The following is a 22,849-nucleotide window of genomic DNA, read 5'->3' as shown; positions in this document are numbered from 1 at the left end:
CGTAACTGGCAACCGAAAACGAGGAGTGGCGTGGGCGTTGCGGAGGCGCGACTTCGCAATGCTCCGACATGGGCGTGAAAGTGGGCGTACAGTGTGGGAGTATGCAACTCGCAATGGGCGTGTTTTTAGCAAATAAACATTGTCGCTGTTAAAACTAACATAGGAAACCGTAGCAACATTCACGCAGCAGCAGAGTAGGTCTGCAGTTACTCTACATTTGCGAAGTACTGGTACAAGTGTGTATGCAGTAATTAGCAGTTAATTGGATATCACATTCATCTGATGTACAATTACTTGTTAATTAATGAGCAGATGAAAGTTACCAACCAGCAATTGTCTGAACACACATTACATGTTTAGTCTACTCACATAGAAATCTCACACACTGCCAAAGAAGGGTTTTTTTTTTTTTGGAAATTGTTGTGTAAGCCTTTTTAAAACTTGTTTTAATGTGTGTAAGACTCCCAAATACAAGCAAATGAAAATTTTTGTGAAAGTGTTTGAAATCTGCATAATTGTTTAAAAATAAACCAACACCAACATAATGCAGCATACACTTTAATTTAGTCTTAAAAGTCACAATAATATTTGATTATAATATCTGACAATGTTTGAAATGATGTCCTGTTGACCCTAGATATTTATTAAAAGCGTCGTGTCTGTTTACTTAATATGGACATTAAAGTGTGGTGCAAAGCATACCTTTTTTTTTTTTTTTTTCCAATTTTTAAGGAGAATTAGCAGATTGGTCTACAAGTGTCTATATGCTGACCTAATCTTTCTGGAACTGCATTACCTGGAAGAAACTGCTCAAATTTTTGAAATATATTTTTTATTACTATATAATTTTTTGACAACATTTAAACATGGCTCCACATGAGTCGCACAGGCAGAGATGGACCAAGCAGCAAGCAGATGGCACTGACAATCATTAGATAGCAGAACTCAGTACTCTGCAAAAGTCTGCTTCTGACAAAAGTATATATTTAAAGCATAAATAAAACATGACACACCCTGCCACACACACATTTTTAACCAAATGAGAAAGAATTAGGATCCACCACACAAACACAACAATACATAGCACACTAGTAAGAGGAAGATGGCTCTGGTGTTTATACACATAAACTCACAGGCTACAATACATCCAAACAGAAAGAATACATTTCACTAAGAGGGAGTTATCCATTCTGGTCACACAAGCCAACTCCAAAAATACAGAGAGGCAACATCAAAAACATGGGTGCTGCCCATCTGGAGAGACATCATTTTCTTCTTTTTCTCCCCGCCTGAGGCTGTTCTTCTTTGGAAGGTCTGCGGAGCGACCTTCGTTGGGCCTGCCCAGTGGGCTGTTCTTCCTGGGCAGGGGCAGGGGAGGGAGCCGATGTGGGTGGCTCTCTGCCACTGTGGGCAAGGGAGACAGCGATGGCCTGGAGCCCTTGCAAGATGTTATTTGCAAGGGTTTGGAATGAGGAGGCAAGTTGTTCTTGGCCCTGCCTGATCTCTGCCAGACCTTGGCAGAGTTGAGCAACACCTTGCTCAACACAGGTTCGGTGCTCAGTGAGCCGGACAGCTATCTGGCTTACCCCCCGGATGACCCCGTCTTGAAACCGATTTAGGCTCTCACCATACCTAGCGATTTCAAGCAGGATCTCCGGGATAGCAGAGGGTTGGGTGGGGGGGCCAGTAGGAACCTGCAGAGGTGGGATTTGTTGGCCCACACTGCCAGACTCACTAGGTCCCTCCACCTCAGCCTCAACCACATAACCGGCCTGTGACTCAAACTGTTCACCCCCCTGTGCTGTGTTTTGTGGCAAGCAAATAGAAGAATGTGTGGGAAAAAAGTAGGATACAAAATTAGTTTATTATTATAAATACTGTCAAAATTACAGACAACTAAATGTGTAAACTTACCTTCCAAGTCATGTCCCGTCAGGATCTCAGGCAGGTCCGTGTCCATATGAGACACCCCTTGGCCCTCCTCATAACTGACACAGGGCATCGCCATCTCCTCCAAGTCAGTATACTCCACAGCGACAGGTGCTCCTCCACCTGTAGCCCTTGAGGCATTCCACTCCGCAGCCCTCTTTGCCTTCAGGCGGGATTTGAAGTCGGCCCACCTACATATGTATTGTGAAAGAGGGACAAAGTAGAGTCTTATTATTTGTCTAAGCTAATATATAGGACACGTGTTCTGCTTGTGTTTGCTAGACATAACATCACATGCAGGGGCGGATTGGGAACAAAAAACGGCCCTGGAAAAATTTGTACTAGTGGCCCCACATGGGCAGCATCAGGGGTTTAAGGTCTAGCCATGGGCCATGGCAGCAGCACCCTACCCCCATGACTTTCCAGATAGTGGGCATGTCCAGCATCAAGGGGGAAGTTAAAAAGAAATAAAATTAAATATTATTAGCACATTATATGATACACATTCAGAATTTAGGAAACTATATAATTCTTTAGAAAGATATATTTTCTTGCTTATTACACCAACCGTATCCCAATCACTATTCACTCAGTCTTATATGTCAGCCAAGCAGGCAGACAGAGCATACACTAGATCATCTGCAATCACAGGCTAAGTGGCAAAGTCATTTTCACATATGCAAATTATTTAGCATCTTATTCATTATGTCTATAAAAAGGACCACATGTCCTCAAACAGAACAGGCCCTGTGGATGCACCGGCCCACCGGGAATCTTCCCTGTAAACACTATGGCCAATCCGCCTCTGATCACATGTAACTACATTTTTTAGTCAACTTAGCACAGAAAAAGGACTGTCAATATGCACTTACCGTCGTCTCACTTCCTGTGATGTTCTGACGACAGAGCCAACTTCATTCACAGATTTGGTGATGTCTCTCCAGATTCGTTCTTTTGAAGCAGCCCCCATGTTTTTTGGCCCTCTATGGATTTTGGACATGGCCTGCGTGACCAAGACACGCAACTCCCTCTTAGTGAATGCAGGCTGTCTTTTCTTCCGTCTGGAGGTAGCCTGTGAGGTTTCTTGTTGTTCATCACCATCTTCCTCCTCACTAGCAGCTTCTGTCTGTTGTGTTTGTGTGGCTAAAGCCAATTCTCCCTCAGTTTGGTCACTTTGTGTGTGTGGCAGAGTATCCCCAGTCAATTGTTGTGGTTCAGAAGCAGACATTTGCAGAGTACTAGGTCCTGCCTCTTCAACATCCGCAGAGGCGTATTCCAGCATGCGCCGTTGGCAATCTATGCGTCTTTTCCGCAATGCCATCTCCTGCTCTGCAATGCGGTCCATCTCTGCTGCGATTTGCTCACGAGAAGCCATGTTTGTGATGACGTGTGTACGCCGAGGTGTGTGCTTATATACCTACGTGCGAATCGTTAATTCACACAGCTGTACACTGTTATTCTGGTTAATGATTGCACTGCTTATTTAAGGGCCTACTTTGCACGCTGTGAGTGTAGGTAGTTTGGAGTTTCAGTTGTTTGTTGGCTTGTGCGTGAAGGTGCTTGTGGAATTTGCAGAGTGAGTAATTGTCAAGCATACCTTTGTCATTTTGTTTGCGTTTTGAATCTAGACAGTGTTGCATTTGTTATGCGTTTTTTCGTTTGTGAGTATTCTTGATTCTTTTTTTTTATTTTGTTTTGTTAAAAAATTTTATTAAAAATTTATTGTTTTAAAGATTTTAAAAACATAACTATTTTGCAAGTCCATTTGTGAAAATAAACCTGTGCTTCTTTGTTTTGACTGTCATTTGTGTTCTCTTGTAGGTGTTTGCTTTTGGGAGAAATATCCCTGGTTTAATTTATTTTCTGGGTGTGCTACTGAACACCAATTATTTCTTTTTTTTTGGAGCAGGTAAGTGCCCTTGGCCTGTGTTGGTGCCTGTTTGTTTTAATGGTCTGTATGCTGTTTTTTGACTGTCATTTGTGTTCTCTTGTAGGTGTTTGCTTTTGGGAGAAATATCCCTGGTTTAATTTATTTTCTGGGTGTGCTACTGAACACCAATTCTTTCTTTTTTTTTGGAGCAGGTAAGTGCCCTTGGCCTGTGTTGGTGCCTGTTTGTTTTAATGGTCTGTATGCTGTTTTTTGACTGTCATTTGTGTTCTCTTGTAGGTGTTTGCTTTTGGGAGAAATATCCCTGGTTTAATTTATTTTCTGGGTGTGCTACTGAACACCAAGTCTTTATTTTTTTTGGAGCAGGTAAGTGCCCTTGGCCTGTGTTTTGGTTTGCTGTTTGTGTTTCTTAAAAGTGTGGTGATTCTGTTTGTTTTCCATTTTGTCTAAAATAGAATTTTTGTTTACCAGGATTGATCTGCAAAGTAGTGTTTGTCTTTCCTGGACTAGCTACTAAATGCTTTTGTTTTTGTTTTTTTAATTGGTGTTTGTGATGTATTTGATGCTCAGAAATGTATAATTTAGTTTTTTTTTTATTTGTAAAAATAACATTTTTTTTTTTTTTTCTTTTTATTCATTTCACATTTTGGCCATGAATTCAACACAGAAAAAATGTACGCTCCTGCAGTAAGTTTCCCCAACATTTTTTACAACATTTATTGTTTGAATATTTTTTATAAGTTGTTTTTGTATTTTTCACCTCGTTTTTTTTCTTTTTCAAAAAAGTGTGTTATGTCAATATTTATTGCTGCAGAAGCCCTACCTCCCCAACCCACGCCAGCACTCCCACCCCAACCGCCAGCCCCACAACCACAGCCGGCTCCTCATCAACCAAGGCAACGGAGGCGTGCTAGGCCACCAATTTTCCGAACCCGTGTCCTACTTTTTGGTATGCCAGATGATGTGGTGGTGCGTAGATACAGGCTGCCACCACATCTAATCCTAGACACTCTCTCCATAATAGAGAGTGATCTGGAGTCTGAAATTCGGTATCCTACAGCAATACCACCATTGACACAATTCCTTGCAGTGTTACATTTTTTGGCTACAGCCTCATATCAGCATGTTGTGGGAGACCTGGTTGGCATGTCGCAGGGCCAGTTCAGTAAGGTCCTGCGGCGTGTCTGCCAGGCTTTCCTAAAGCGGGTGAAGCAATTCATTGATATGCCTTTGGATGTTGGTGCCCTAGATGTGGTGAAGCGGCAATTTGAGGAAGGTGGTAGTCGCTTCCCACATGTTATTGGGGTTGTGGATGGCACACATGTTGCTATTCAGCCACCAAGACATAATGAAGAAATTTATAGAAACAGGAAACTGTTTCATTCTCTGAATGTAATGGTTGTTTGTGGGCCATCCCTCCAGATCCTTTCCCTGAATGCAAAATTTACTGGAAGTTCACATGATGCATATGTCATTAGACAATCAGGGATATGGCAGAGATTAATATCAAGTCAACGAGCAGACATGTGGTTATTGGGTGAGTTGTTGCTCAAATATTTTTTTCCAAAAAAAGTAACTTGACAAATTTAATATTTCAAAATTTTGGCTTTTCTTCCAACAGGAGACCGTGGATATCCTTGCACCCCCTGGCTCATGACTCCTTACCGTAATCCCAGGCCAGGACCACAGATGGCATTTAACTCCGCGCTTACTGCCACTAGGCAGCTGGTGGAGCGCACAATTGGTGTCCTTAAAGGGCGGTTTCGTGTGCTCCACCGCACTGGTGGCGACATCATGTATTCGCCGGAGATGGCAAGTAAAATAGTGGTCCTGTGCGCAATACTACATAATATCGCGGTAAGGAGTAGTGTAGAGCTTCCTCAGGCAGAGGAATTGCCTGATGAGGAGCCAGGGGTTGGTCGACGCTTCGGTGGGGGGAGTGTGACACGGAGGGGGAGCCAAGTGAGGGCAAGAATTGTTGCCGAATATTTCAGGTATAGTGTTTTTATATTTTCTATTTGAACAAATAATACGACACAGTATGCTTATGTTTTTTAAACAATGATGTCATTTTGTATGATATTGTAAAGTGATTGGGTAAGGCTTTTGTTGTGTTGGAATGGGTAATTGTTTTTTTCTTCAAAATCCAAAATCACGTTAAGCTTACAATGTTTAGTTAGAAATTAAAATACTGTAATGTTGCTAAATAGTGTCCTTATTTGTTTTATATCCTCAAATCCTGATTATGTAACCAAACACACAAACAAATGATACTCAATGTTTCACACTTTGTGACTGTCCAGCTGAATGATCACACGAACTGTGGTGAGTACACAGATATGTATAGTAATTTTAAATAAACTCTGTGTCTCTGTGTGTGTTTTTGTTTTAAAATGTGGTTTTATAAAAATTTTTGCTTCTGCTAATGCGAATTTCCGCTCGTGCGAAATAACACTCTGCTCTTCACAGCATTGCAAAGATCAATAAAGTTATTAGAAATGACAACATAGATTTTGGACCAATCACATGCTAACAGACACTATAAATATATGCCCAAATAAGGAAAACGCCATTGCCATGATGCGTGCAGCACCGTTCACCAGGCGGGAGCTCCGCGTGCTGGTTGCGGTGATGGACCGCCGCGTAGGCCGCGTTGGGCGCTTCATCCCCAATCGGGTGAAGCGCGAGGCCTACGCGGAGGTCCGCAGCAGGCGGACAATCATCCAGCTTGAGAGGAGGTGGAGTGATCTCCGCAGGAGGACTCCCGATTTGTTGGCGGAGATCCGCCAGCAAATCCGTGCTCTGCATACACGAAGTAAGTTACATTACATAAGATTATTTGCATAAATTGTGCGAATGGCTGAATTTCCAAGTTTTGTGCTGCCGGAATTTATTGAACAATTGGGCAAAACCATGTGCACTGCAGGGGAAGCATATGTAACATGTGCAGAGAGAGTAAGATTTGGGTGGGGTGTGTTAAATCTGCAAAATAATTTGCAGTGTTAAAATAAAGCAGCCTGTATTTACCCTGCACATAATTTCAAAACCCACCAAAATCTAACTCTCTCTGCACATGTTATATCTGCCACCCCTGCAGTGCACATGCTTTTGGCCAATTGCAAACTAAATTCCTGCTGTAATCCCCTTGGAATTACCCACATTTTACAGTAAGTGGTAGGCTAATTGCAACCTTCAGTGTCCTTTTTTGGAAATTAGGACAGTGTGTGTGGTTAGGGAAAACAGTACTGACTGTAGCAAAGTGGCACCAAACAAGTGCATGTTTTCAAGAAATAAGAAGCAGCCAGGAAACTGGACAAAAATACTTGATCAGTGCTGGCTATATAATAAGGTGCCTTGAATAGTAATCTGGTGATGTTGCCTAGACCAATCACGATGACTCAATGGACTAGATTAAGGAATGAGCTTCAAAGTAAAAGTTTGGACTCATTTTGTTTGCTGTGGCCAACATGAAGAGGATCTTAACATGTTTGCTTTTCTTTAAAAAAAAACAATGAATTTAACATGGAACAGAACATTGAAAAAACAAATTGAATACTATGTAATTTCTCATGTAAAAAAAATGTGGTCAATAATATCATTCTAGGACAACAACGGCACAACTCTCCGCCCCCTTCCCCTTCCCCTTCTCACTCCCCCTCCCCTTCTCACTCCCCCTCCCCTTCTCACTCCCCCTCAGCTTCCCAGTCCCCCTCAGCTTCCCAGTCCACCTCATCTTCCCAGTCCCCCTCATCTTCCCAGTCCCCATCAGCTTCCCAGTCCCCATCAGCTTCCCAGTCCCCCTCAGCTTCCCTGGCCCACTCCACTTTCCATTCCCCTTCTCACCACACCTCTCCATCTCTTTCTGGGACCCCTTCTCCTCCTTCCCATACCCCTTCTCCTTCAACTTCTACATCCCCATCTGAACCCCCCTCACCCTCTATTGCCTTAACTTTCTCTCCGCCCCCCTCGCCCTCTCAATCAGACCCCCCCTCTGAAATTTGCACCCAAATCCAGCCTCCTTCCCCCATCCAGCCTCCTGCCCCAATCCCTCCTCCTTCCCCAATCCCTCCTCCTTCCCCAATCCCTCCTCCTTCCCCCATCCAGCCGCCTTCCCCCATCCAGCCAACATCCCCACCCAGTGAATGGGCAGAGGAAGCCCCTGAAGACCGTTCAGGGAGTCTTGATGTTGCCGTGGAAAGTAAGTTTATTTTTTGATTTTTAAAAATGATTACCCACTTACACTTACAATGCCAAAACATGCAGTGTTGTACTGTTTGAATTCTTGGACCCTGGACAAATATTTGTTATTTTCATCATGGTGTACATGTTGCCTTTACATATTTGTGAGTGTCATTATATGTACAGTGTGTATGTGTGCAATGTTTTGTGTGTCCACTCTAGGTTGACACTCATTAGGTAGCCAGGGTTGCCAGGACAACAGGGTTTATATGTGTTAGTTTTTATGGTAAACAGTTAGACCTGAGTGGAGTTTAGTATGTTGTTGGCCTTTTACACTTGGGCCTGTGTAGTCTGAATATTTGCACTTACAAATCACAAATGCTTCACTTTGTTATGCAGCCTAATGACACACTGATTTGTTGTGTGAAAGTTACATTCACAAAATGACTAATTGTTCTAGTCAAACCTGTTTGCACTTATTTAGTAAGGGCAGCTTTCAGGGAGTGTGGGAATGCTATGATATGTTGGCCTTCGGAAGATGTTGATATGCAGTGTGAGGAGGCAGGACCAAACCCCTTTAAAATAAACAAAAAACAAAAAGATGGTAATGAATGCCAACATGGTGTAACAGTGACGAAGATGGAACATAACTTTAACATGGGATGTCGCCCATAACAACCAATACAATTAATCTTTACAATTGGGGAACCACTTCTACAAGATACTAATTTTATTTTGGCTTGTTTGCTATGGGCAACGCTACATCTTAAAATGAACTCACATAGAGGTAAATGTAGCCCATGGTCTTTAAAATTGGAATAAGTAACAAAAAAAGACTGAGCAGGCTTGCGATTTTTTATGCTAATGATTGTACCATAAAACAGTCATGATGTATCAACTTTGCCATTAAGCAGGCCTGTCCAAACTGCGCAACTGCAACTGTGGAAAAACTACACATCCCAGCATGCCCTTACACAGGTTTGGCATTCCCTGGCCCCAAAACTGAGTCAACGCATGCTGGTATATGTAGTTTCACACAAGCAGGAGGAATGCAGTTTGGACCTGCATGCATTAAAGTGTGCTTTGTGCCTTGCTTGGATAATAAGCAATGTGAGTAAGTTAGTAATGTTTATGTTATCTCTTAATTTCAGATGTTGCCGTTGGAGATCCCACATCGTTACAGTATATTTTTACAAATATGAGGCACCATCTCCAGGCCTTGTTGGCACTTGTTGACGACATGGAAAAAATATGTTAATTGTTTGTTTTTGAAAAAAAAAAAAAAAATAACATTATTCAACTTTAGAAAAAAAATAAACTATTACATTTAAATACTTTTGCGACTCCTTATTATTTATTAATGCAATAAAGGAACACCAGATTGCATAACAAACATTTCTTACCTTAAACATTTCAAACAACTAACGTAAGTTATTTTAAAAGACAAACTAAAACATGTTATTGGCTAAATAAACATGCAAACACCTTCATTCACATACAAAAACTCAACTTTAATAAATTCAGAAAACACATTAGAACAAGCACATTGCAAACATCTATATTTATATTAAACATGTTAATAAAAGGAGGCTCTTTTATGGCTACAAAGTGTTCTTCAGGTATTTAAACAAATACTTAATTGATCATGAACATTTCAATTCATTCACTAATTGGATTTGTTATTGATGAGGGCTTGTGGACTTTTAATTGGAAGGTGTTAGTCCACGAAATAGTAAAAAAACAAATTCAGCTGCGTTTCTCTGCAAAAGTGAGCACTTTAACTGAAAAATGTGTAAATCTACTACAACTTAGTTTTTTTACGAAGAAGTATGTGTTAATGCGATGGGTTCGCATTGCTGCGACGATTTCGCATTGCTGCGATGTCATTTGGCGTACGCCCACTTTGTGTAATAATGTGTGCGAATGAGCAAAAATACGTTGGGGGCGGATGTTCGCAAAATTACTACATTAACGCAACTTTACTAATAAGTTGTGCGAACGAAAAACTTAGCGAACAACTCGGAATGAGGGCCATGGTTTTGCCCAACTGCTAAAAAATGTCCTGCTGCGATCAACTTGGAATTACCCCCATAGTGCCATATTCTATATAGCACTAACACACTGTGCCCCCCCCTCATGCACTATATATATTCTTTTGGCGGCGACATGGAGAAAATGGCGCTTAATCTTTGTGTGAGGGCTAAGCCCCGCCCCTACTCGGCGCGCTTCAGCCCCTCTATGAAATACTTTTGTATGCTGGTGGGGGTCCTTATACAGTGCACACACACTGTATACACCTTTTATCACCCCCAAAGAGGTTTATATTGCTGCCCCCTGCGTCCTGCACCCTTGCATAGCCGCTGTGCGAGTGAGCAACGGCGCGCAGCGTGGCCGCTGGTTTATACTGGCGGGGGATTGTACATGGTGCCCAGGCACCTAATATGCATCTCCTCCAGCGGATTTGAGCCTCAGTAACTTGCTGCCCAGGGCGCTCCCCCCCAGCGCCCTGCACCCTGTGAGTGCCGTTGGTGTGTGGGAGCATGGAGCGCAGCGCGACCGCCGCGCTGTACTTCCGTTACTGAAGTCTTCTGCCGTCACTGAAGTCTTCTGTTCTTCACATACTCACCCGGCTTCTTTCTTCTGGCTTCTGTGAGGGGGGTGACGGCGCGGCTCCGGGAACAAGCAGCTAGGCGAACCAAGTGATCAAACCCTCTGGAGCTAATGGTGTCCAGTAGCCTAAGAAGCAGAGCCTTTGAACTAAGTAGAAGTAGGTCTGACTTCTCTCCCCTCAGTCCCACGATGCAGGGAGCCTGTAGCCAGCAGGTCTCCCTGAAAATAAAAAACTTAACAATAAGTCTTTTAGAGAAACTCAGGAGAGCTCCCCTAGTGTGTGTCCAGTCACTCCTGGGCACAGAGTCTAACTGAGGTCTGGAGGAGGGGCATAGAGGGAGGAGCCAGTTCACACCCATTGAAAGTCTTATAGTGTGCCCATGTCTCCTGCGGATCCCGTCTATACCCCATGGTCCTTACGGAGTCCCCAGCATCTTCTAGGACGTTTGAGAAACATTGTTGGTACAGGTTGAGTCTCCCTTATCCAAAATGCTTGGGACCAGAGGTATTTTGGATATGGGATTTTTCCGTATTTTGGAATAATTGCATACCATAATGAGATATCATGGTGATGGGACCTAAATCTAAGCACATAATGCATTTATGTTACATATACACCTTATACACACAGCCTGAAGGTCATTTTAGCCAATATTTTTTATAACCTTGTACATTAAACAAAGTAGGTATACATTCACACAATTCATTTATGTTTCATATACACCTTATACACACAGCCTGAAGGTCATTTAATACAATATTTTTAATAACTTTGTGTATTAAACAAAGTTTGTGTACATTGAGCCATCAGAAAACAAAGGTTTCACTATCTCACTCTCACTCAAAAAAGTCCGTATTTCGGAATATTTGGATATGGGATACTCAACCTGTACTTCTATCATAAGCTTTCTCTGTGGTTTTGGACTTCGTAAATTGTCGTGTTGCAAAACCACCAGGATTTCAAACCCACCGCTTAGTAAATTTAGCCCTCAGACTGTATTATTCGATATATGGAATCAAAATAAGGGCCTGTTTCAGAATTGTATACTAACTTGATGGTGTGCATGTGCAGAACGGGTGCTGCCTCGTCACAGTCAGTGCCCCCTAAGCAGCAGCATGATTAACATGTGACCATTTAGGGGCAGGGAGGGGGCGGCGACGGGGACAGTTTTAAAAAATTGGGGCATGTTGCCTCCATTTTGTAAGCATGTTGAGGTCAGTGGCTTCATCTTCCGATAAATTCCCAGGCCATCCTGAGTAACCTGCCCAATGTTCACGCAGAGGGATCCGATGCTGCGTCTTCAGTAGCAAGCAGATCACAGAAGATGGCAGGTGGTATTTACTTACACAAAAAGCCTCCTGCAGCATTATCCTATTTACACACAGCAGTTGCATACAAAGATGCTGCTGCAGTGTACATCGCATTTATCTCTAAATCAGGCCATACGGCTCGTAGGAGAAGGATACACCAAAGGGGAAAGTAATCAGTTGTATATGAAAAGAGTATTCCAAGACCACTGTGGTTTGGAATGGAAACATCTTTGCAACATTTTTTCAATACTTTGATACTGTGTATGTGGCTTTTGGAAAGACCTTTTCTGAACTGAATAAAATGATTGCATACAAAATTGTCTGAGTGATATATATATATATATTTTAAGTATGATATATTTTATTATGTCTAAAACATTGGAGTTATCCAATTAGGTGTGATAAAACATTGGGAGCAAAAAATACTTATTTTTTTATACTTACCTGGCAGGGGAGATACCATGATCATGAAGGTGGTTCTCCCAGGGGGAGGCTCACCCATTGCTGACCCCTGCGATTTCCCCAAATGCGGGAAACTTGACTGCATAATTTGTGGCAGGGGAGATCTGCGTTCGTGCTTTCCCCTGGAAAAAAAATTTTAAAATACTTTTTTGTGCGAACACACACAGGTTTATTGGAACCGGTTTCCGCCGACGCTTATCGGGGATTTTGCTTCGCCTGTCTGAGGCAGATGAAACAAAATCTCTGATAATCTGGGTCTTGTGCAGCAAAGCAATTACCCGCAGTCAATGGCGACAGCTAATTAGATATTTATTTTCTTACAAAGTCAGTGTCTCATAGCTTCTTAATTCTGCCTAGTAACATGCATTTTTTAAGTGCAAGTAGTTATATCATAACTTCCAGGACTCCTTGTTCTTCTTTACGCTGAATATAGTTCTTAATGACATTGGCTGTATGTTTGGGGTCATTGTCCTTCTGCAGAATAAACTTGGAGCCAAACACATGCCTCCCTGATGTTACTGCATGATGGATAAGTACATGTATTGCAATTATATAAGGGTTAAATAAGCAACATGAGAGTAAATATATAGCACTGCTGTTCTGCAGCCAAAAACTTAATGTGAGGGGTCACTTTAAAACTAGAAAATCCTAGTACATGCTTTCTTGGAGTGCCGATGGCAGGGTCTGCTTCTTCTGGTCAATCTGAAAAGTCTCATTCTTACACAGATGGTCGATGATTTCGCAGAGTGATCCGATGCTGCATTTCAGTGGATCACAGAAGCAGACAGATGGTGTCTATTTATGCAAGTCTCTTCATGCTACATTAGCATATTTTCACATTGTTGCTGCATTCAAATACACAGCAGCAATGTGAACTGCCTCAATCTCTGAATGGTCCTCTCTGAGGAGTGATGCTAAATAGTTTAATGAGAGGATAGTGCTAGGCTCAGCCTAGAGAAAGGAGTAAAGCTGGACATACACTATACAATTATCTGGCAGATCATCTGGCTGATTGGAATGAAAATCTGGAATGGATGAGAGAAAATGACAATCGATCATTTGCTCCCAAACACTGGAAAATAGACAAAAACTATATAAATTGGTTAAATCACAGATTTAATCAATTTTTCTGAACGACAGGTTTTGTGCATTTTCCAGTATTTGGGAGCAAATGGTCGATTGGCATTTTCTCTCATCCATTATCAGATTTTCATTCCAACCAGCTAGATCTGCCAGATAATTGTATAGTGTATGCCCGGCTTTAGATAACACAAAAGAAAACCTCTGGGGCTAAACAGACAGTAATCCATAGAGGTTGGCAAACCAGATTTTATTGAATAAACTTGGTAGTAAAGACCTAGCTTATCCATACAGGTTACACATATTTTATGTAGCTTATTCTTGAAATATCTCATAATATATAAAATTTTAAGATTTCATCCAGGATACAGCAGGAAAGAGGAAAATGAAATGTGAGACGTTCTTTTACTTCGAAAAAACATAAACTCATGAGACAAACAGAATGATGTTTATATTTGGCGATGTGTTGTCTTTGGATGCAAAGGGGAGCTTCTCTACTATAGTGTCTGGCAGAGAACAAGGAGCAGTTGTAGTGGATATCTGATGCAGTTCCATGCCAAGGGTGGAGAAAGTGAGAACAAATCACTTAAGACTCTGGTGTCACAAAACCAATTGTGTGTTGCCTGTAGAATTGTGAGGCTAGACTAAAATTCAGTTGTTCTTAAATGCTTATTTGAAAGATCATAATTTAAAAAGGGGAATGATTCTTAGAACTTAAGGAACTTTTATATTTTAAATGAAGTGGGGATTAATAGGCTGTACTTCAGAACAGTATGGAGAGCATTAAGGAAAACCAATTTAACATTAAAGTAATAAAAAAAAAATACCTTTGTGGTTTGGTTTTCTAGTTCCGGTTAGATGTAACAGGTAACACCATCTATTTCCATTGCATCACTTTCAGAAATGTTACATATTAGGACATGTGTGTGGTATTTAATTTAGATTAACTCTCAATGCAGTTAGCAAGAAATGACTGTTAAAGAAGTTACATGCATCAACCATACAACACGGTAACATCTATTTACAGACGTCTGATAACCGGAGCTATGTTCTCCCAATACACTAATACAACTGGCTCTCACTAGGTACACCTTTGAACCATTTAATGTAACTGTATCCTGAGGTTGTTTGCTTTTCTTTTGTCAGATAAACTATTTATGTTTAACAATGTCTAAATAAGGGGTCATAGCAGCCTTTTTACATTTAAAAATACAGTTAAAAAGTCAACTACAAAAAAGGTGAAGACATATTTACAACAAAGGGGAATCCATTTATATAAAGGAAAGAAAATATAGAGGTACATGCAGGATAACTTCATGACTGCTAGTGCTGCTATTTTGGCGCAGAGCTTACAGCCTTAATCATGATAAATATATGTTATTTTAATATCCAAAGCTTCTCCTCTCCAGTTGGAATGGCTAACAGGTCTGTACTGTCCAGAAATGGTTTGCAGGAAGATAAAAAAATAACCCTGGAGAAAGAGAACAAAATGGACGTTGTTTGGTTGTGAACAGTCTTTCAGAAGTTCTTATTTCGCCTTGTGAAGCCAAATGTGTTGTGTATGGTAGGCTAACTGGCAAAATTGAAATGGATGGTCCATCAAGTCTTTATTTTGAAAAGGATACACAGAATCCATCTTTCAATGGGGTTCAGTGAGTAGTCTCTATATTCATGTTTAATCTGAGCTCCATAAAGAGCTGGGCATTATAGAAGATATTGAATACAGAAGAGAAAGTTCCCACTTCACAGGCTTTCAACAGCAGTGACAGATGCAGGAGTAGAGGAGCGAGAGGTGGCACTGGACGACCTTTCAACTGCAGGACTCAGCAAAATGGGGTCAATGGTTTTGGGTAGCAGAGAACGTACTGGATTCAGTGCCTTAGTGGGACCATTTAGGGTCTGGCCACAGATACGATGGTGCTTTTCCCAGTCTTTGTGCTGGCAAAATGAGCCACAGTATCGAGCAATGTTACACCCACTGCATGTCTCACTTGCTTTACGACCACAGTTCCAACAGCTCTGCAAAAGCAAAATATCTGACATCAGTTTGTGAAACTTATTTTTTGTAAATGCCATACGTGGTAATAGATAACAGGACACAGGATATGTGAACACATTTGTCTTAATATCAGTCTTGCCCTATTCAGTCTTTTCACAAGAGAACACAAGATATGGCTACTCTATGGTAAGAAAGCCTGACTGTGCACATCAGTACTTTATAAAACGATTACTACATAGCAATGGTGGGAGTGGACACAACGACACACATAGCATGTTCTACTTTGTACTGTCTGCGCTCCATCTTCCAACTCGGTAAAGTTGCCATGTGCACAAAACATCCATTTCTCCACAGATCTGGAAGTTGTAGTGCTTGAGGAATTGTTGATTGCATTTTAGGAATCAAGCAATTGTGTATTTAACAAGTGGGAGCTGGGAAATGTTACAGGATATACATACTGTAGTTAGAGTGTTTTCTAACACTGCTCTAGAACAGGAGCGATTAGACAAGTAATCTGGTAGACACCAGGGGTAACAACACAGACCGCAAATACAGCAAAACCAGGCACTAGTCACCGAACTGAAGGAGACTAGAAAACTGTGATAGCATTGAGGGTGTACACGATTGTTGCTGGTTATTTCACACATTAATAAGGTTATTCTCAATTAGAATATACATTTGATGCATGTGCACAAACAGATGTGTCCTCTTACATCTTTGCTCTGTGCGTTCTAAGTTGCGTCACACGTAACGAGTGAGTGCCGTGTGACTCAGTAGCGCCAAGCGTATATTTTTTTGCTTTTTTTTCTGAGAAAATTAGTCTTAGACGCAATGTAATGCAATGAGCAGTGTATGAGCAGTTTCTATTGATTAAAATGATATGCAGCATGCCTATATTCTGTGTGTGACTGCTACTGTATTTGCATACAAAATGCTATGCTACAGTGTTTTCCCTGGAAAACACTGTAACGTGGCATTTCAGATGCAGATAGAGCCGCAATTACACACAGAATATAGGCATGCCGCATATCATTTTAATCGGTAGAAGCTGCTTGTGTGTCCTATTGCATGTAAGACACATTTTCACAGAAAAATTAAATAGCAAAAAAAAGATGCTTGGCGCTACTGAGTACTGTCACGTCATGCCATGGACTTGAAGGGCTGTTTAGAGTGACTGCAGCAAGGATGTAAGAGGACACATCTGTAGAAGTAGGTAGCCTTCTATACCTGTAAATATGGACATACATTATTGAAATTAATTTCCTACCTCGGTGGATTCCTCCTGCTCGTTTATTACAAGGAATGCATCCTCAGTTGCTCTCCGCTTGGCATCTGCAATAGTCTGTTCCATCCTGGCTCTCTCAGATGCAATCATCTCAAACGCCTTTTGCTCAGCCTCAGATACAGCCTTCTGCACCTCGGACATAGCCTGACGTTTCACCTCATTAACGGCCTCTTCTGTAAAAGACAAGGAAGTTACAGTACGTACAGATACAACAGGACTATTAGGCCCTAAAGGAGATCAGCATTTACAATTCCCAATTTCAAGTCTTTATCCCACACCTACACTGCTATGGTTTCTGAAAGGTTCCTTTTTAACGTACCCCAATTGATGGTTAATATGTACCCAATATCCCTTAAAAGTATGTTTATGGATACATTTGGATACATTTCTTCAAAAGTACCCTCTAATTGGGAGTTGTTTTTACCATGACATACCATATGCATGTAAAAACACTGTTCCAGACTTTTGAATCCTGGTTTTAATTTTCAGCAATACATTTAATCTCATTTACAAGTTATAATTAACAGTTCCTTAATCTACATGAAGGCTAAGAAGCTAAACGTTACTCAGTCTCACGGCTACAGGTTTCACTTTCCTTCTATGTAAAATCCGTTTACGGCACACACTTTTAACAAGCTTCACATACAGTTTATAGAAATATTTTATTAATCAGCACACATGTAAGTTAATGGATAGGTGTCTATGACCCTGTCTTATAGCGCTCAGCCATGTCACACCTCGAGGTGTTCTGTCCCCAGATGGTAGTAGGTGGCATCCTGTACCTGCTTTCCGCCAGATCTCATCAGTAACATAGCCTCCGCCCGTTCGGCTCCCAAAATCCCTCTGAGAATCTGCAAGAGGAAAAATCTAGTAAATTACTGCTGTAACTTGCCAAGGAAGGAATTCTAAGTAGTAAAAAAAAACCAAGAGAGAATGATTTCATTTTCAAGCTTCACGTGCTATAAAGGTTAAAATAAAGACAATGGGGGTAATTCCAAGTTGATCGCAGCAGGACATTTTTTAGCAGTTGGGCAAAACCATGTGCACTGCAGGGGATGCAGATATAATATGTGCAGAGAGAGTTAGATTTGGGTGTGGTGTGTTCAATCTGCAATCTAAATTGCAGTGTAAAAATAAAGCAGCCAGTATTTACCCTGCACAAAAACAAAATAACCCACCCAAATCTAACTCTCTCTGCAAATGTTATATCTGCCTCCCCTGCAGTGCACATGGTTTTGCCCAACTGCTAAAAAATGTCCTGCTGCGATCAACTTGGAATTACCCCCAATATTCACAAACATTGTTCCTTATATGCTTAAATAAAAAAATGTTTTGTTGATATGTTTTGTATTATTTTGGTTAAGGTCAGTGTTTACAGGTTCCACTGAGGGTTAAATGACCAGTGAATTCTCTAAAATGATTTACTCAACCCCACCTTAACAACCCTGTATCCTTTTTCTCCTGCTCTGCAGGGCTTCAATGAGACACTTTAGACCTACAGTAGCTGTGAGGATTACAAGCACTCCATGCAGGACTCCTCTAAGGCAATACCACCGTTAGTAATGACTGCAATATGCTGAATACAAAGTGTATAGTGTGAGCCTGCCATTAAACGGGATGCAGTTAGTTTGCCGGCTGTTGGGATTCCAGCGATCAGGATGCAGATGGCGGAATACCGGCAGCCGACAATGCTGACAGCCGGAATCCAAGCTCACAGGGACTATTCCCACTCGTGAGTGTCCACGACACCAATAGAGTGGGAATAGAACCTGTGGAAAACGTAGCCACCCTACCGACATACTGGCGGCTGGGATGCCCCTGTCGGTATACTGACCGTCAGCATCCCGGCCGCCGGTAATTCATTCTGATCCCCATTAAACACTGCAGCACTATCAGAGGAGTCCTGCAACAACTGGTCTGAAACACTTGACAATTAACACTTTTGGATGTAAACTAGTCACTAAAAAAATCATGACACAGAGGCTGTAAGATTTAAGAGACAACCAATCAAGTCTGACTTATTCATGACAAATAGGTCCCCTTTACACATTCCTTGATATTCCAGTATGCTTTTCTTTTTTCTTTTTAAAAACATTAATGTGAAAAAAATCAGACAAGGTTAAAAAGAGCACAGGGAAAACATATTCACAGACAGTAAAGGCGGCATTTTGTGGGCTGATTGCAGTCTATAAACTACAGATACAGCCTTCTTCATCATGCGGGTTTTAGCCTGCTGCAACTAGTCATATCATGCAAACTCACCAGGCATTCCTATGGAAACGTGTGTGTATGTTCATGCCTGCGAATAGTTGCAGGCACACTATTTGTGGCAAACAAACCGCGCTTGCCGCAATAGAACTTAAGATGACACTAGACACATCTGTAGTGACAGCGCTGTGGCAGAAAACACAATGATAGTCTGCAGTCAGCCCGCAAGACGCCACCTTTACTTTCTGTGAATATGTTTTCCCTGCACTTTTCTTAACCTTGTCTGAAATTTTCAGTTTGAAGTTTTTAAAAAGAAAACAAAAATTCAAATAATTAAGACTGGCAATTAGACCTAATACTTGGTATTTTATGGGTTTATTGTATTTTCCTCACATTTTTTATTATTATGTATTTTCTCACCATTTGTGCCAGAGTCCGTACTGGTTGGACTATGCTGTCTGCTCATGTGCTCACTTCCTTTCCTAATCTCAGAGGACTCGCTGTAACGTCTTTTCCAGTAATTTAGCTCATCCCTGTCCACTTCTTGACACCTGCGCAACACTGACATTGAGCGCTTTGTTTTTTCCACCATTTCCATGATACAGTTCAAGGCCTGTGGGAAACCAGATCAGCAAGTGTAGGTATTATGCCTTCTAAGCACAAGAGGGCGCCACTAATCAACATTTTATTATTTAACAAAACTGTTGCTCTTATCATTTAAAAATGCATACACTAAACATAATGGGAAATAGTCATAAAAAAATTGATTAAAAAAAAATGAATTAGGTAACCGCTTTCGATATACACATCAATACTGGGCTCCATTAGTAGGTCATCCTGATAGCAAGACAAATCTAAATTACCACAAGCACAAATTAGCTAATGCCTGCCCTAAACCTATAGCAATAACACACTAAGCCATGCTACAGGTAGTTTTAAATAATACATAGGTAACGCCAAATAAAAGTGATAGAGATATATATATATATATATATATATATATATATATATATCTCAGTCCACGATTGTACTAAACAAGGCAATTAACCTTTTACGTTTAACATAAAAAGAAAACATAAGTACTAACAATTGAAGCCCCATTAAGCTACAACAACACCATAATTATCACTTAGGGGTTTATTCAATTGAAGTCGAAAACTGCCGTCTGTCGAAAAGACGGCAGTTTTCGACTTTTTAGGGTCGAATCCTGATTCGACCTATTCAATATATCCCTAAATTTTTCGACAAGTCGATGAATTCGACTTGTCGAAAAGCACGTGGATCGACGGAATAGCTGCCGATCCACGTGCTTGTGTCGAAAACGGGGCCAAAACCAATAGGTTTTGGCCTCCTTTTCGACCATCTCAGACCGACATCAAAAGATGCCGCTGCAGCAGGATGACACACAGCCGCGCCGCTCACGGCGGCGTCCTCCCGGCTCCAGCACGCTGCTGGAGCTCGGTGGACACTGCCGTGAGGTCGGGCAGCTGTGTGACATCAATCTGTAGCGCTACTGTAGCGCTGATCTCCTCTGGCTGCGGCGGCTGTCCCCCGCTGGTCTCCCTGTGGCTCGCCCCCCCTCTCCTCCTCTGCGTCCCTCATCTCAATTCGACTTGAAAAAGTCGAATTAAGATGGGATTGAATAGGGGTTGTCGGATCCATTCCGACAAATACATGTCGGAATGGATCCGACTTTAATTGAATATACCCCTTTGTCATGTTGAAGCATTTTTGTACCAGTAATATACCACAGAGACACATTGCATGAGGTGAGGTTACTAGGAGTCCAATACTTAATTTAAATAAGTTACCAATGCGGTCAAACCTCAGAAAATGCAGTTTTCAGAATTTTTGCCCGCACTTCTCATATGCACAAAGCTCCGGAATGCGATACATTCCAGAACTTGTACCAGGTTGGTAACACCACTTGTAGATGGAAGTCTATGGGCTTTTTATCACACAGTTCACTCAGAGGGATTCTGTCATAAACCCAGAAGTACAATCATTGCAAAGGACAGCTCTTATCAATAGAGCTGTCCTTTATGATTTTATTCAAGCATACCGCCTTACTAAACACCACTAAGCTTGCGATGAGTGGTAAGATGCATGTGATGCTTGATGCATCTCGGCCATAATCTTTATAGGTCACATATCTCTATTTCTATTCAGGTGACAGACAATTTTCATACTAAGTGGTCTTACGTGATCTAGATGCTTCCATTCTTCTGCCCATTCTCTCTCGGTCAGCCTATGGTCCACAAGTTCTTCTTGGTAGCCATTGTTTAAGTTACCATTTACTCCTGTGGTAAGACAAATAGGCTTGTGAGATAACAGAATGCGGTACATCAGGCTCTTAATATCCTGCCATTCCACATTATAAAATAAAAATGTACTCAACTTACCACCCACAGGATGCTGACGCTCTCTCCCATCTCTGCAATCCCCAATCTTGCCTAGTGGATCTCTGTACAGCTGTGATCCTGGAATATCATCCAATGAATAATGTTGCAGAGGAGGAGGGGTGGGGTGAAACTGGTTGCCAGAGTTCAGAAGGGGCAAGGAAAGTGCTGGGCTGTGTCGCGGGGCTGGACTAATGGTGCAGACTCTCTTCACAGGTGGCTCGGGAGCCATAGGTTCTCTTTCAAAGCCATTCTCTTCTCTCCTGCAGACCATAGAACTCCATTTAAGCAGTGGCGACAAATTCTATATAAGTGCTATTTGTGAAAATGAATATACCTCCATACAGAAGATTAATAGAGTTCTGTGACCAGAGAGAATGACCAGGCTTTACAGTAAAGCTCTGCAGTGTTTTATTCTTTTATATGCAGAACACAGCACTTTATTCCTTATTATACAAGAATTTCTACACTGTTCCAATGAATACTTAATTGCCTCACAGTATTACCCCGATACTGTGCATATACTGTATAACATAGCATGCAGATTATGAAAACAGCATATCCCACTCATGTGCATACTTCCCAGTATTTACCTGTCTGGGCTGTGCCTCTTTCCATGTCCATTGACCTCCATAAGCAATTCGGATGAGTCAGATGGCGAAGAAGTGCTGGTGTTGAGCAGGAGGTGCTCATGCTGTGCCAAGTACTGTGAGGGTGTTTGTTTGGCAGCACGGGCACAATGCAGCAACTCCCTCTGCAAAAGTGGTAAATTGGCCTAAAAATAAAACCAGGCTCCAGGTTAACATAACCCAATTAACAGACAAAGGTGGGTGAGACAGCACTCTAGGGTACTTGTGTACATGTGTTGAACCTTGGCAGCTCAGAACAAATAGAGTAGACCAGCCGCACATGGGTGGTCTTTCCGAGTTGTTCGCTCGTTGCCGATTTTCGCAACGGAGCAATTAAGGCAAAAATGTGCATGAGCATGGTACGAAACTTAGTAGATTTACTCACGTCCGAATGAAGAATTTTCATCGTTAAAGTGATCGGAGTGTGATTGACAGGAAGTGGGTGTTTCTGGGCGGAAACTGACCATTTTCTGGGAGTGTGCGGATAAACGCAGGCATGCCAGGATAAAACGCAGGAGTGTCTGGAGAAACGGGGGAGTGGCTGGCCGAACGCAGGGCGTGTTTGTGACGTCAAACCAGGAACGAAACAGGCTGAGCTGATCGCAGTGTAGGAGTAAATCTCGAGCTACTCAGAAACTGCTAAGAATTATTTATTTGCAATTCTGCTAATCTTTCGTTCGCAATTCTGCTAAGCTAAGATACACTCCCAGAGGGCGGCGGCCTAGCGTGGGCAATGCTGCTAAAATCAGCTAGCGAGCGAACAACTCGGAATGAGGGCCCAGATACAGTAAGTTAGCAATAAGGCTTTGGGTACTTGCTATTATACAGTAAATACAAGAGGAAATCCCTTGACTTCAAGCACTATAAAGA

The 22,849-nt window shown here is 41.7% G+C and overlaps 2 protein-coding genes and 1 pseudogene across 9 annotated transcripts in view; 2 read left to right on the top strand and 1 right to left on the bottom strand.

Annotated features, from left to right (window-relative positions):
* The first annotated feature begins 3,923 nt into the window (after positions 1-3,923).
* LOC135057842 (putative nuclease HARBI1) lies at positions 3,924-6,143 on the top strand. Of its 2 annotated transcripts, XM_063963579.1 has the most exons (5): positions 3,924-4,183; positions 4,485-4,504; positions 5,240-5,354; positions 5,439-5,811; positions 6,121-6,143. In XM_063963579.1, exons 1-5 carry the CDS (start codon positions 4,051-4,053, stop codon positions 6,122-6,124), a joined length of 645 nt encoding a protein of 214 aa, XP_063819649.1. In that variant the 5' UTR covers positions 3,924-4,050; the 3' UTR covers positions 6,125-6,143. The 2 variants fall into 2 exon arrangements, with proteins under 2 accessions (XP_063819649.1, XP_063819648.1); XM_063963578.1 differs by lacking the exons at positions 3,924-4,183; positions 4,485-4,504 and having other exon boundaries at positions 5,039-5,354.
* A 6,210-nt stretch (positions 6,144-12,353) lies between these two features.
* LOC134898708 (U1 spliceosomal RNA) lies at positions 12,354-12,504 on the top strand (annotated as a pseudogene).
* A 1,118-nt stretch (positions 12,505-13,622) lies between these two features.
* Positions 13,623-22,849, bottom strand: part of CBFA2T2 (CBFA2/RUNX1 partner transcriptional co-repressor 2) — a 58,848-nt gene continuing 49,621 nt past the window's right edge. For 6 of the 7 annotated variants that reach the window (XM_063960205.1, XM_063960204.1, XM_063960210.1 and 3 more), the window contains 7 exons: positions 21,944-22,125; positions 21,354-21,613; positions 21,154-21,251; positions 19,372-19,564; positions 17,481-17,594; positions 16,726-16,916; positions 13,623-15,478 (listed from right to left, as the gene is read on the bottom strand). In XM_063960205.1, the coding sequence (XP_063816275.1) occupies positions 15,203-15,478; positions 16,726-16,916; positions 17,481-17,594; positions 19,372-19,564; positions 21,154-21,251; positions 21,354-21,613; positions 21,944-22,125 (1,314 nt within the window). In that variant the 3' untranslated portion in view covers positions 13,623-15,202. The remainder of the gene's footprint in view (positions 15,479-16,725; positions 16,917-17,480; positions 17,595-19,371; positions 19,565-21,153; positions 21,252-21,353; positions 21,614-21,943; positions 22,126-22,849) is intronic. The other variant, XM_063960206.1, reaches the window with a different exon arrangement.

This window comes from Pseudophryne corroboree, chromosome 3, assembly GCF_028390025.1.
Source record: "Pseudophryne corroboree isolate aPseCor3 chromosome 3, aPseCor3.hap2, whole genome shotgun sequence".
NCBI classification, from domain to species: domain Eukaryota; kingdom Metazoa; phylum Chordata; class Amphibia; order Anura; family Myobatrachidae; genus Pseudophryne; species Pseudophryne corroboree.
This window is presented reverse-complemented; position numbering and strand designations above follow the sequence as displayed.